Source organism: Rousettus aegyptiacus, unplaced genomic scaffold (assembly GCF_014176215.1).
Source record: "Rousettus aegyptiacus isolate mRouAeg1 unplaced genomic scaffold, mRouAeg1.p scaffold_m13_p_5, whole genome shotgun sequence".
Taxonomy (NCBI): domain Eukaryota; kingdom Metazoa; phylum Chordata; class Mammalia; order Chiroptera; family Pteropodidae; genus Rousettus; species Rousettus aegyptiacus.
This window is the reverse complement of record NW_023416308.1, coordinates 91637152-91650773: the sequence shown is the minus strand read 5'-3', so window position 1 is coordinate 91650773 and position 13622 is coordinate 91637152. Positions and strand designations below refer to the sequence as shown.

The 13622-nt window shown below is 37.5% G+C and overlaps 1 protein-coding gene across 3 annotated transcripts in view; it reads right to left on the bottom strand.

The window, feature by feature from the left end:
* NELL1 (neural EGFL like 1) overlaps positions 1–13622 on the bottom strand; it is a 692265-nt gene that overhangs the window by 11746 nt on the left and 666897 nt on the right. For all 3 annotated transcript variants that reach the window (XM_016138479.2, XM_016138478.2, XM_016138480.2), the window contains one exon: positions 8050–8243. In XM_016138479.2, coding sequence (XP_015993965.2) covers positions 8050–8243 — 194 coding nt within the window. The remainder of the gene's footprint in view (positions 1–8049; positions 8244–13622) is intronic.

Sequence of the window (13622 nt, the reverse complement as noted above, 5' to 3'; positions counted from 1 at the left end):
TTATGTTAACAAAATATATACACATAAAAACATACATATACACTTATTCATGTACATATACACACGTATGCATGTGTTTGTGGAAAGAGAGCAAGATATTTAGTTAAGCAGGTTAACTGAATCAGATTTCAGCTAGTCTGGACAAAGAAGTTTCCAGAACCTAGGAATCTTCCAATAGGTCTTTGGCTGATAGCTCATATACCATTATTTGAACTCACTATTTTGCTTGTGTAACCATTGCTTAAAATGACTCCCTTGGGGTTTACTTTAACCAACAGAAGCTAAGAAAAGTTATGATAGCTACAACATGACATCATTTCGTCAGCTGCTCTACCGAGAACACAGTATTACTGTCTCCAAGTACAAAGGACCAGGCCTCAGAAGCCCACATGGCTATGGCAGTGAACGATATCAAACACAGGAATAGATTTTTTTAAAAGAGGCTACTGTACAACAAGTAGTGAGATCCAATCAGAATGTCAGGTTTCTCCTCATGTGTTGATTAAGAAGATGAATAAGAATTGTGAATAACCTCCAGGGTTAGTGCAAAGTAAAGCAATTTCATATCTCATCAATTATGTGAAAATGCCAAATAGGCCCCTCTTAGTCTCTAACGTGTTCAGAACAATGGCTATGTTCATTTTGGCTTTGAATTACAGGGTAACTGTCAAGAAAATCATTTTTAATAATGAAAATGTCACAGGTGGCTCCATTAATTCAACGAGAATGCCATTATAAAACCTCAGCGCACAGAGCACAGCTGCACTAGAATCCAAATTTGGCAAGAGAATGGAGCAAAATGATGGTGAGTAATCCTTCTTGCCATAGATCTCTGGGGTCGTTCCCAGAGCCTGACCTCTATCCCAGCTGGAGTGGTCAGAACAATCCCCACTTAAATGCCAAAGATGTATTTTCCCACCCTTTAACCACTGGAGATAAATGCTTTATGCAGTTTTATAATGAAAATTCAGTTATAAACAATAAGTTTTGGAGTATTTAAATTGCTTCTGAATTTTAAAAAGCAGGAAAATACACTTTCCTAGCAAATAAAAAAAACAAATTCTTATTATGCTTGGAAAATGATAGGTTTTCTAATATAAATTAAACATTTTATTACTGAATAATCAACACATTGATACATTTACTCCAGATTGCATAATATTACTATTTTTCTTTCTGTCTTTGTTTCAAAATTTTTAAATCAAGAAGGTAGACTTAAAATTATTTACTTAAAATGAATAATAATATAAACCAGGGTTTGGTAAACTGACGCCCAGAGTCCAAATTCCACTCTTTCTATGAATAAAGTTTTATTGGAACATAGCTTCCTTCATTCATTTACATATTCCTATGGCTGCATTCATACTACGGTGTCGAAAGCCAATCTGGCCATTTATAGAAAAAAATTTTTGATCCTTGACATAAAGTATAAAATTAGAAATGGCACTCTAGACTCATCTGTTCTACCTTCTCACACACAAACACATTGGGCTGTGATAGTCAATCTTTTTCCAAAATATTAATTTTGCCTTCAGGTTACCCCCCATAATCTAGTCCAGCAGCCCTCTCTAATTAGCACCTAGGGTTAAACAATTTTAGCAGTCATTTAATCCAACTGCCTTATTTTAAAAATGTAGAAACCAGGTCTAGAGAGAGGAAATGACTTTTCTATATAGTAAATTAACAAAAAAAGAAAGAAAGAAAGAAAGAAAGAAAGAAAGAAAGAAAGAAAGAAAGAAAGAAAGAAAGAAAGAAAGAAAGAAAGAAAGAAAGGAAGGAAGGAAGAAAACAGGAACTATATCCCAATCCAGACTTTTATAACAATGATTTTGTATCATGAGGAGGTCAGAGGGAGGGAAAAAATGATTTTAGACAAATTGAGATCAGAAGAATTCTTGGGACAGTGGTTCTCAAAGTGTAGTCTTCTGACCAGAACCATTAGAATCTCTTAGGAACTAGTTACAAATGCAAATTGTTGTGCTCAAATCCACAGCTACTGAGCCACAGAGTCTAAGAGTGATCAAAGTTTAACAAGCCCTCCAGGTGATTCTAGTACAAGGGAAGTTTTGACAACCACTAATTAAGAATCAAAGTGCCCAGTCAATTGGGGAATTAACATGGCATAAACCTCAAGCTCCTGCAATGAAAAGGCAGGGTTTGGAACAGCATGACAGAAAGATAAAGTTAGGGGAATGAATGGAGACCCTGTTCCTTGACATAACTCCTAGAGCAGTAGTCCCCAACCTTTTTGGCACCAGGGACCCATGCTCCTATAAGAATTTAATGCCTGATGATCTGAGATGAAGCCCAGGCGGTGACGCCTGTGCTAGCAAGTGGCTGAAAATACAAATAAAGCTTGCTTGCTCACCTGCGTCTCACGTGCTGCGTGGCCTAGTTCCTAATAGGCCACAGTACCGGTCCATGGTCTGGGGGCTGGTGACCCTGCTTTAAGGTCTTACTCAAAGGTCACCTACTATGTGAAGTCATTCCCTATTTTTCTCTGCATCATGTTCCTAGAACAGCATATTTCCCCTTTCTAAGTTCCCATAACAAATTTTTCATGACTCTACCATGGCACGACAGGTGGTTAATTATGTGTATATTCATTTCACTATTCATCTCCATGATCTCCAGTATGAAACACAAGCACTCATATCAAAAAGCTGCATTTCCTAGACACTAATAAACCTGACGTATTTTCCCACGTAGCACATGTAGAAAATGAAGATGCTTCCTAAGGCCCTGGACAAATTTATAAATGGAAGAGCCACAGTTGGGTATCTATAAAAAGAAGCTGGGCTTTAACTAAGATTTAGGGATCCAGCCCAGAGAAAGAACTATTTTCACTTGGGTTTCTGTGGTCTGGATAATGCTGGAGGAACCTGGATTCTGAATAGTTCAGCACTTATTCTGTGCTCAATCAGCTAAGTGGTCGAAAGGTGCATGGAATCATTGTCACTGATGCAGAAAAACATGACATCTAAACAAAAGCCCAAACACACTTATGCAAGCCTAGTTTTATCGCTGAACTCCATTCAGCTATGAACATATTTCAAGACCTCTTTTTCAATTGGTATGAAACACTAGTAGCTAACCAGCTACACTGATCTCACAAAGGAAAATGGACTTTTTAGAAAACTTTGACCCTGCTTCTTTTAACACTAAGCCTTGGCCCTTTGTTGGCTTGTGTGATTTGGTTTTATTTGAATTTGAAACATTGAGGATATGATTAAAAAGCCAGTACTTTATATTCCAACCTTGAGTTTGACTTCTTAGCCTCCAAGATGATGCCATTGTAATAATCCATTTGGATGCTTAAGTACTTGAGATTTTTTTTTTTTTTTAATCAGGGAAGAACAGAACTCTTATGGACCTTGGGTCAAGATGGCAGAGTAGGAAAACTTTGTGCTCACCTCCTCTCACAATTGCATCAAAATTACAACTAGATTATAGAATCATTAGGATCCACCTGAAGACTAGCTGAACAAAAGTCCTAAAATGAAAAATATAAAGCAGAAGCCAAGAGGAGACTGGTAAGAGGGGCGGAGACACAGAATGGGCAGGTCCCACACCCTCATTATAGCAATTAAAAATTGGAAGGAATAGCTTAGCAGCGGAGGTCTCCCCTGAGGAGCAAGAGATCCCAGCACCACACAGGGTTCCCTGGGTCACCAGTGCCAAGAAGAGGAGCCTCTGTACCATCTGACTGTGAAACCGTTAGAGATTGCATCTGAGTGAGACAAAGGCCGCTGGAGACCTAGGTGTCTTCTTAAGAGGCATGCACATAGACTTATTCACTCACAAACTCACTCACTCTAGGCTCTAGTGCTGGAGTAGCAGTTCAAAAAGCTCCAGGACACACAGGGAGAAATTAATTTGACTAGCTGCAGGGCGAGATTTGGAGGGGCAGGGGTCAGGGTAGCTCTCTCCAAAGATGGCATTGCTGGCAGGAACCATTATTTCTTTGTTGAGTGCTCCTCCCATACAGCAAGCCCAGTATAGGCAGGCAAAAAATCTGTGCTCTCCTTTAATCTGGCTTTCACCTTTCACCCTGCCTGCTGATTTCCTGAAAACTTGCCCTACTCTACTTGCATGCTCAGGTGGAGTCACTTCCAATGGCATTTTCACTGAAGCACTCTGCCTCAGCTCATGCTATAAACTTTTCTAAAATCTCTCAAATGTCCACAAACCCTAAATAAGCAGTGGCTGGCTTTGGCATACCCTATACTGCTTGCTATGCAGCCTCAAGCCTGACATAAGAGGCAATTAGTCACAACTTGCATTGTGGCTCTCACTGGGAGGCCTCAATCCTGGCATAAGCTGTGGCCTATGTTGGCTTGGAATGTAAAGCCAACTAAGTGGCGACAAGCCCAGCACAAGTGGCAGCTAAACTAAGGTCATATTGTGGTGTCCACCAAAGGGTCTCAAACCTGGCACCAGTGTTGGTTCACAGTATTGCTACTCCCAAATTCCTCCAAGTCCAGGAATAGCGGCAAGTGACCGCAGTTCAATTTGTAGCTCCCATGAGGTGGTCATAAGCAAGGCACAAATGGTACCTGAACTTGGGCTGCAAAAGAATCCCTCTCAAGAGGCTCTAGAACCAACACACCTGGCTTCAGACCACTAGAGCACTGCCCAATGAACTCCACAATGTCACACCCAAAGGGTGGACTCGGCTGGTATCAAAGCCACACTAACGCAAATCCTGCTTTATGAGGTCAGCCCCCACACGATAGCTTGTCTTCTGTAAAAACAGCCCAAACTCACAGACAGCCTTCGGCTCAATTCAATTGAATGATGTGCCAACAGCAACCAAGTCTCAATGATAACAGAGGGGCATACATATCCTACACAGGAATGACTCTGGAGCACCTGGCTCAGGTGACTAGGGAGACTGTGTCACTAGGTCTCATAGGACACATATTATAAAAGGCCACTCTAACAAGACTGGGAGACATAGAAGATCTAATACATATAAACAAACACACAGGGGGTCAGCCAAAATCTGAGGAGACACATATGTGCCAAATGAAAGAACAGGACAAAACTTCAGAACGAGAATTAAACAAATTGGAGGAAAGCAACCTATCAGATACAGAGTTCAAACACTGGTTATAAGGATGCTTAATGAACTTAAAGAATGAGTAGATAAAATCAGCGATAACTTCCACAAAGAGATACTCTAAAAAGGAACCAGTCAAAAATCAATAATACAATAACTGAATGTAGAATACATTAACGGGAATCAAGAACTGATTAGATAAGGCAGCACAGCTTCAATAATCTGGAAGCCAAGGCAGTGAAAAACACCCAATTGGAACAACAAAAAGAAAAAGAATCAACAAAAAATGACAATAGTTTAAGGAACCTCTGAGACAACATCAAGTGGACCAATATTCACCTCAGAGGGCTACCAGAAAAAGAGAGAGCAAATGATTGAAAACCTATTTGAAGAAATAATGATTGAGAAACATCCCTGACCTGGAAAAATAATAGACGTATTAGTCGAGGAAGCACAGAAAGTTCTAAACAAGAGAAACACAAAGAGGCCCACAACAAGACACATCATAATTAAAATGCCAAAAAATAAAGACAAAGAGAATTTTAAAAGTAGCTAGAGAAAAGCAGTTAGTAATATACAAGGGCGCTCTCATAAGACTAACAGCTGATTTCTCAGTAGAAACTTTTGCAGGCAAGAGATTGGCAAGAAATATTCAAAGCAATAAAACACAAAAACCTACAAGGCTATCATTTAGAACTGAAAGAGGAAGAAAGTGTCCCAGACAAGGAAAAAGTAAAAGAGTTCATCACTACTAAATCAGTATTGCAAAAAAAATGTTAAAGGGCCTTCTTTAAGAAGAAAAGGTCAAAAATATGAATAAGAAAATGTAGGAGGGAAAAAAAATTCTCACTGCGAAGGCAAACAGTAAAGGCACTGGATCAACCAACTTTAAAGCTAGTACAAAAATTAAGGCGAAGATAAGGAGATCATGTGTAATTACAACAATGAATTAAGGGATACACAAAAGAAGTAAAAAAATAATAACAAAATCACATATGGGGAGGGAGTGAGTAAACTTTGTAGTGATTTTAGAATGTATTCAAACTTAAATGACCATCGACTTAAAATAGACTGCTATAAACCAGAAATCTATAAGAGATATATGAAAAATAAAGAAAAGGGATTCCAAAAACAACACAATAGGAAGTTGTCAACACGTAAAGAACAAGAAGTACAAAAACAATCAGAAAACAGTCACTAAAATGGCAATAACTACATACTTATCAAAAATTACTTAAAACATCAATGAACTAAATGCTCGAATAAAAAGACACAGGGTGGTTGAATAAATTTAAAACAATATCAGTACATACATTGCTTATAAAAGGGCCATTTCATATCAAAAGACATATACAGATTGAAAGTAAAGGGATGGAAAATATATTTCATACAAACATAAGTGAGAAAAAAAACTGGAGTAACAATATTTATATCTGACAAAACCTGAAAAAGAAATTTTGGTTTCACCTTAGTCAAGACTCAACCAAAATTTTTTTTTTGCATTCCAGGTCTGGAAATCTAGAAAGCCTAAACAAGGATTTGGGGTCAGGCTGGGGTCAGTATTTGTTTGGAAAAACAGTATTTTCTAAAAAATAACTAGTAAAGAAATCCAACCATGTTTTGCTTCCGAATAGAGGTCTAATTGCCAACTTCTTCTATAAGGCCTCAACAATTCTAACTCACGATGAGTTTCTTCTTTTACAACCTTTTCCCCTCTGAGTCAGTGTCACATGGTTAAATATTTTATTGAACAACTTAAAAATTCTTGAGGGAATGCCCCACGCAATAATTAACATAGTACTGAGTTGAGAGTTTGAGCTCAGTCAAGTTGGATTGACTGATGGCTTAAATGGTTTTACATATTCGACTATATCGACTATATCGACAGATATCATCGAGAGTGTTACAGGACATATGGCAAGATGAGAAAACTATAAAATTTGGGGCAAACAAGTGGAATTCAAGTCCTAGCTTATGCATTGCTACCTTGTGACATTTAGGGCATATTACTTTCTCTAAAACTTAGAAACTCAGATTCTTTATTTTTCAAAGTTGTGCTATATTAAATGTGATGCTGTTTTTAAATTACAGGATGCTTGGAACATGGGAGGTTCTCCATACATAGGCAATAGACTTAAGTCTGGATACGTTAAAGTAGGTTAATGTATAAGGGGGAAAAAATGGGTGTTATAGGGCAATGATCTAAAGAATTGATAATAAAGCTTTCCTAAATAGGTAACCCCCAGGTCTGTTGGAGGTGTGGCAGGCTTGAAGGCAGGTAAATGAACTGGAAGACTTTTCAAGGTTCACTTCAATTCTGTTTCTAGGGGATACTCTGACATTCTCAGGAGACCAGCTCTCAAAGAGGGAACTAAGCAAGGAATTTCTCATGGTTCCCGTGCATTTAAAGTCCAAGATTAAACAGTCCCATCCCAAAAGACAATACTATGTAAGAGCTACATCAAAGCAATATCAAAGGAAAATAGGAAAGATCAATAAAAGATGGAATAAAGCACAAAGAAATCAAATACTTTGATAGGTCCATTCTGCAAAACATAAAGCAAAACTAGTCAATGCTTATTTTCATAAGCATTAAACTCGTTTCCGAACAACTTTAATAGCCTGGCACAGAGAACAACAAAGAAGACATTTACTGGAAGGTCTTGTACTATCATTACCATTTGTTCAGAATGCAGTCCACCTGTCTCTGACTACTGGAGACAAATCTCTGATTGGCTTCTCTGCCCTGCAACCCCTATGCTCTGCAGTCTCTTCTCAACCCCACACCTCACTTTTCACTAAGAGCAGATTTGCCTGCCACTCAGCAGCATCATTAGCTATAGCATCGATTAGGATAGGAGAAGTCTTTTCAGGAACTACAGGACACACATGAGTTAACAAATTGTGGGAAAGAGGTAGGGAGGGAAAGAAGAATGGGAGGAGGAGAAAGAATGGTTACAATTTCTGCTAAATTACACTGGTCTTACCTTGCAGGAACAGACAGAACATCTGTCTTCTTTCAGGGTCCACACCTGCCCATTGCGCTTCAGTCCTCCTTCATGGGGGCAGTCACCAGAGCAGGAGGGCCCAGAGGGACAGAGGCAGTCAAAGCCCCCTGCCAAGTTGATACAGGCAGAATCATTCCAACAGGTATGTGTTCTTAAGGCACATTCATCAATATCTGCAGTAAAAAAAAAAAACACAGAGCTTTAGAATCTAATCATTAGAAAATAATAATCATTTACGATAGCTTTAATTAACTATTGAGCATCCATCTTGTGCCAGGTACTGCGTCAATGAGTTCACATGCATTACTTCATAGACTCTACAAGGCAGCTCAGTGTTACAGGATTTGTTAACTCTACTTTGCAAATAAGGAAGCCGAGGCTTACAGAAGTTAAATATTGTGCCCACTGTCATAGAGCTAGCAAGTGGCAGGTCTGAAACTCAAACCTGCAAGTGTTGGACACCAATTACTGAATTATCTAATAGCAGTTGTAAACTAGGTTTAGGATATTTTCAAAAACTATACCCTCCAGAGACTATAAATACTTTAATGCATTAACCGTGTGGATACACCCTATGGAGATCTCTGAGTCTTTTAGAAAAGGTGTGAATAGATTAGCCACTGAGTAGGAACAAGTGGGCAATTAGGGCAACCCTGAGCCAATTAGACTGCCCCCAAATTCTTGGGCCAATGATGAAAGAAGAGGGAGTAATTCTTGGTAGGTGCTTTCCTAATCAAGCTTCCCCATCCTAATGGCCAGCAGCATTTTTGCCCACGTAAGAAAATGTCCCAGAGCTACAGTAGTTTAAGGTGTAGGTCTTAATGAAAGACACACATATATGTAGCTGTTTTACATTGATAACCAGGTATGGAAGGAAAACATAAATTCAGCTAGCCCTCTCTGACATTTGAAGGTCAAGTTAGCTTAACAACATCTCAAACACATAGCTGTCTGGCCTTAGCAGGTGCTCTATTACCTCACAAGGCAGCCAATTCCATCACTGAGTAACTTAGAAATGTCTTCCTTAAATTGGTACTAGTTCTGAGAGCACTCACACAATGTAATATATAGATGATGTATTATTGAATTGTACACTTGAAACCTATATAATTTCACTTCCAATAAATTTAATTAAAATACTTGATTTTTTTTTATTTATGACAATCTTTATGCCATTTGAATACATTAGTCAGTCATTTGTCTATCAGAGTATTCTACTCCACTGATTAATTTACTGTCATGCCTTTCAAATATCTTTCAGATGACAACATTGATTTCAATAAATTTTTACTAAAAGTCTGCTCCGCACAAGGCTCTGCATACTAGGTGTTATAAATATTCACCATGAAGTAAGAGATTGTCCTCATATAGGTAATAAGGAGGAACACAGGATTACATGTAGATAACAATTCGTAGGCTACTGATTGGAAGGCTTGACTCTGATAGCAAGTTATAAGAAGAACAGTGTAAATTAACTTATTCTACTTCCTAAATTTCATGTTAAATATGTATAAGGTTGCAGGCATTTGGTTAAAGATTATGGACTAAAGAAAAAATAATTGTCAGTGGTATTTTCCCCTAAAGTGCTCAAAAGCATAAAATCGATTTTACTACTTTATATTTATATATTGTTTCAAAGTTTTGGAAAGCTTTTTTTTTCCCCCCATAGGTCATGCCATATAATTGCATGATGGAAATAGTTGTTCTCATTCTATGAAAGAAGAAACTAATGTACAGAGATGGCTAAGGGGTTACATGGCTAGTATATATTAGAGCAAGGACTGTGTCCTGGGCCTTCTGACAGACATACTAGAGTTCTTTCCAGTAACTGTGCCAACTCAATGTCTAAAGTCATCTTCCAGCATACCAGAATGTACTGTGGTTTTATCTACTTTCACGTGTTTACCCTCTAGACATTGCAACTCATTTTCAAGGAAAAACTCTTCTACAAATCCTCCTTAGTATTTTTAGTTGAAATTCTGAGAATGATATAACGACTTTGTCCAAGTTTTCTAAATTTCTGAAACTGCTGTGACTCAAAAATAATGAGAAATAAATGACCTATTTTTCCTGACTGAATGCATGCACTATATTGGTATAAAACTTGGCTTTGCAACAGGGGTACACAGTAGAAGATGTTAAGGAATTCCAATAATATTTCTAGAAGCTAATTCATTCCAAGATTTACTTTTTGTCTTTGTCTCACCAATTATAGCTTCAGTCAAGACATTTAATTAATGATTCTTCCTTTGAAAACTGTGGAAAGGATCCCAAATTATGATGCCTAAATGCCAGGTCAACTATAGTCAGACCCCAATTATTTCCTCATTGTTCCTGGTCACACTCATGCTTTTTCTAACATGTTGACCAAATGCTGCTGCTGCCTAGAAACCTCCCTCATCTGCCCAATCTTCTACCTCAACTCTGAATCTTCCTAACTAAAAGGAGCATTGAATGTGGGAGTCAGGTGACCCATGTTTAAAAGTTAAGCTCTTCTATTTAATCAAGTGCTTACTAAGTACAGGTCATTTTACACATCACACTGTATGTCCTTGATCATATTATTTAGCCTCTCTGTCCTGCATTTATCTCTTATATAAAACTAGACCCACCTAATATATGATCATTTGAAAATAAAAATGTAGATAATATAATGACTCAATAAATATTTATTTCTTCATTTAACGAATGTAAATATTTAAGACAGAAGCCAAGCCCTGCCTCCTCAGTTATTTCCCAATACGATGTCAATTCACAGTTACCATTCATCTCCTCCGAACTCCCACTGTAATGACAGTAGGTGGTATACAGCTTACTATTCAGGTATATGCCACCTTGGAACAATACTAAAATATCACATTTGCATTACTCTCCCCTGTGTTTGCTTTAATAACTAAAACATTCGATCTTATACTTCTCTCATCATACTTATTTTGAGTCTAGGAGATAAAGAGAATACATTGACAGACCAATGGCTCAGCACATACATAATCATAAAAAATAAAATTCAGTGTTAACTTCAGTGTCTACCATATCAAAATAAAATTCGAATTCTATGTTAGCTCATATCTGCATACTTATCACTGGGAGTATTCTGTTAGCATCCTGTCTGGACTCTCTGACTTCAGCTACTTCTCACTCTAATCCAGTGTTTTTTATTTTATTTTTTAATTTTTTTTTATTGTGGGCCCAATAGATACATGTGTCAGTCCTTTAAAAAGTACTGGTGCCCAGGCTCACCACGATGAGAAACTGATTTAATTGATGTAAAGTAGGATCCAGACATCTGGGATCTGTTCTGCTAGATGAGAATTGTTGCTCTAAATACCTTGCACAGGGGAGTGGTGTTCTAAAAAGCAGATCTGTCTACGTCACTCCTTTTCTTACCACCTCTCAGTGGTTCTCTGATGCTTATAACAAAAGGTTCAAACTTGTAGCATAACATACGAGCCCCAGTCTTACACTTCAAGTGTTACCTTCTGTCTCTTCTCCTTTTCGTTCAAAAGCAATGGGTGATACACAGACCATGTTATTTCCTCTACTAGTGTCTTAGAACATACCTTTTCCTGTTACTGTCCCCTAGCTCTACTTTTTCTTAGTCTATATAGAATGGAGTGGAGTATAAGTTACTTGATAAGGCAAGCTATCAATTATTATGCCATCTTCACTACCATTTATTCTTCAAAATCAGAATCAAATGTCACCACCCCTCATACTACGAGACAGTTAATATTGACTTTTTGTTTTCTCTGTACCTTATATGCAATGCTGTCCTTGAATTACCTTCTCAGAAGTTACGTGTTTAGTCTAGACATCTCCAAAGAGGGTAGAGACTAAATATTTTCATTTTTTTTTCTTCTCAGTGCCAAGTATAACATAATATACTGTAGATGTTCAGTGTATTTATTTAACTTATTTAAATTCAGAAAATTTACAGACCGATACTATTATAGAGCCCACTTTTACCAAAATTTGTTCTCTGGGTTGTTCACTGAGCCTAAGGCATAACCACAACCTTTCTCTTCAGGAAATACATTTAATTGCACTTTCATCTGCAAAGCCCCTGGTTCTGGTTCAAACTGTGATTAATCAGCAAAATAGGAACCACACTGAAATAGCAAGGCATCTTTACCTCTTTTCTCCCCATCCTAGTTTCTTGTCAAATGTTTGAGGATAAAACAGAGGAAGACCTCTTGACAAATCACTCAAGAAATTGCCTGGAAGGGTAATTTAAACAGACCCAGAAAGAGTGGCTACAAAGAGATATTTAATCCATGGTATCCTCTAAAATAATCTCTAAATTGGCAATTAATGCTCGACTATAATATGCTTTGTTAACAATTGCTTATTTTGCATTACAAAGTTGCAAACATATTGGCAATGTTTTTGTTTTTTTTCTCTCATAAATTAAGAAACCTGAGCATGCCCAATAAAAACAAGGTACAAAACCTGGGGTTGCATTTGTTGTTCCAGAATGAAAGAATTTCACAGTTGAATATAGGGCCATATTGCCTACAGAGTTCCATGTAATTGCTTTACTTATGACACAGAAATCTAATTCTGCTTCCATGCAATTTAACAGATTTATGGAAAGCCAGATGTTAGCAATTATGGAAACCAACATTATTCATATTCTTGGTAATACAGACCTGTTTGCTCTGCACAAACCAACTTAATCTATTATACATATCCCAAGGCAACCAAAGGGAAGAAGCACCCTATTTACATATTGCAACTGTTGTTCTTTGCTGAGCAAACACAAAGACATTCACCCATGATACTTACCCAAATCATCAGATAGACCTCCAATGACAGAGAGGCAATGGAATGAAAATCAAGCAAAATACTCCAAACTCAAATCTATAATCATTAAAGTGTGCTTGTTTTTTCTCATTGTAAGTAACAGCTTTCTGAGATTTCCTTGTGTTTTTCCTTGTAAATTCATTATTTAAATGCTCCATGCTCCGGTGAGAATATTTTTAATAAAATTCCACTGCTAAGCTTACATTAAACCTAATTTTCTTGAATTGATATTTTTACAATTTCTGAAAGCTGTTATTATTGTACTCAATTTTGCTTTAAAAAATGTCTGGTTGTGCCTAGTCAATCTGCTTTGTTCTTTAATTTGAGGTTCTTAGGTTACTTGAGCATGTAAGAAAATACAATTCAGAGATGTTTATATCAGCAGCAAGCAAACTAATCCCAACCTAGCCCCAAACAATTTTCCAACCCTTCAAGAAAAATGGCTCTGCAGAAGTTTTGATAGTTTAACAACTGTAATGGTACCTGCCTCAGGAGCTGGAGCTCCTACACATTGATTTCAGAGATCAACGGAACCATTTTTTCACCGCCCAGTAGTTTGGTAGCAGTTAGGTCAAAGGAGAGAACTTCTTATTACCACATATTCCTCTTTCTTGAACAACTTTTACAACACATCTAGTTTTACCTTCAAACTCGAAACAGGTGGTATGTCGGAAAACAAAATTTAACCTGGGGTTTGAATATCCAGCTGTGTGTATTCTGACGTGGAAATCATTATCAGATATTAGTAG